General features: G+C 46.1%; 1 protein-coding gene across 1 annotated transcript; it reads left to right on the top strand.

Annotated features, from left to right (window-relative positions):
- Positions 1-423: 423 nt before the first annotated feature.
- Positions 424-1,020, top strand: M421DRAFT_24684 (uncharacterized protein; the record flags this gene model as incomplete). The annotated part of the gene is made up of 1 exon (XM_033588564.1): positions 424-1,020. A coding segment is annotated over one exon (597 nt), but the record flags the coding sequence as incomplete, so codon positions are not given.
- Between the last annotated feature and the right edge of the window lie 712 nt (positions 1,021-1,732).

Here is a 1,732-nt window from a genome sequence, read left to right as displayed (position 1 = left end):
GGTGGCGGAGCAATACACTTGGTCAATGATCGAAGAATGCTTGTACCTGGAACGTTCAAAGAATCATCTACTTGTGAGACAGTAGAAGCAGGTACTCAATCGCTTCTAGTATCTGGAACAGGTGATCGCTTGCTTAAAGGAATACTCAACGGGAACAAAGGACCTAGATCAGAGGACCTGTTGCTTAGAAACGTTAAGGTTGTTGATGGTTTCCATCTTAACATCGTATCTGAAGCTCAACTCAAGAAGGCAGGCCTCTGGTACCTAGGATTGGACAGCACACTTCGATATAGATCACTAGAGGACAACGTGATCATGGCCAAACTTCACTGTGCTCATAACCTTACCTTCATCGAATACAACAAGGTTTCATCTTATCTTCAAAATCCTACAAATGTGATAGCTGAGGCAAGATCATCAATTCCCCAATCTAGAGCAGACTCAGAGGACCTTTGGCACAAACGATCAGGACACCTTGGGCCAAGAGCGCTTCAAGCTCTCGCTCAAGCAGCACAAAACGTTCAGATCAAAGGCACAAAACGAATAGAGTGTCCTGATTGCTCTACAGCACACGCTAGCCAAGTGATCTCTAGAAGACCAAGGGAAAGATCGCCAAAACCTTTTTATCAGATATCATGGGATTTATTCGATATGCCTTCAGGAAGGCTTCATGAAGAATGGGCATTGATCATCAAAGAGGAATACTCAGGCAAGCTTTTCAATCACAATCTCTATACTAAATCTTTGGATGAGATTATGAGAGTGATTGAAGGATTTGAAGCCAGAGTTTGGAGAAAGTACCAACTGCATATCGTAGAGATCCAACAGGATAACGATACTGCAACACGTCCCTGGAGAGGACGATCACGCTACGAAGAATGGGCAGAAGAGAAGGGGATCACTATACTCACGCCACCACCATACACTCATGAGCCGAATGGATCAGCAGAAAGAGCTGGCCAGGAGTTGATCACGAAATCTATCAAGATAAGATCAAGCGCCAACCTACCGGCTAAGTTGTGGCCTAAGATCATGAACGCGGCAGCATATCTTCATAGTATGAGTCCATCAGCAATACATGGCTTCTGATCCCCAAATGAAGTCCTTGATCACTAGTTTCATCAGTACTTTAGATGGTACGAACCAGCTCTGATCAGACAACGGACAGCAGACCTTCGCCCAGACTGGAGTGGCATATACGCTTATGGCTGCAGAGCGTATCCCTTAGACAAGGATCGCGCAGCAGGGCGTGATAAACGAGGATTTAAAGTTAATCCGCGTGGGCACATTGGATACTTGATTGGATATCGAGCATCAAACATATACGTTATATGGGTGCCCTCTGTTGACCAGGTAATCATCACTAGGAACGTATCCTTTGACGAAACAAGCTTCTATCAAAATAAGAAAGAGGAAGAAATGCCAAAGGAGCAAGCGATCAAGCTTGTAGACGTACTCCACAATGGAGAACTAGATGATCCAGGACAGGATATTGATATACCCTTACTGGAGGATCAACAAGAGCTAGTCCAACAAAGCCAATCGGCCGCCGGGCAAAAGCCTGGGGGTGAGCTACTTACACCAAGTGATCCAGAGGCTGGCCTGCCCTGTGATCAGGAGGGTGAGCAAGCAGACACTGTACGGGGTACAAGCCAGGCCAGCAAGTACCCGGATATCCGTACAGACCGATCGGACGATTTTGGACTAGCTACTCCTGAACCAACACCTGAAC

The sequence above is a fragment of the Didymella exigua genome (genome assembly GCF_010094145.1).
Source record: "Didymella exigua CBS 183.55 unplaced genomic scaffold M421scaffold_50, whole genome shotgun sequence".
Lineage (NCBI taxonomy): Eukaryota > Fungi > Ascomycota > Dothideomycetes > Pleosporales > Didymellaceae > Didymella > Didymella exigua.
This window is presented reverse-complemented; position numbering and strand designations above follow the sequence as displayed.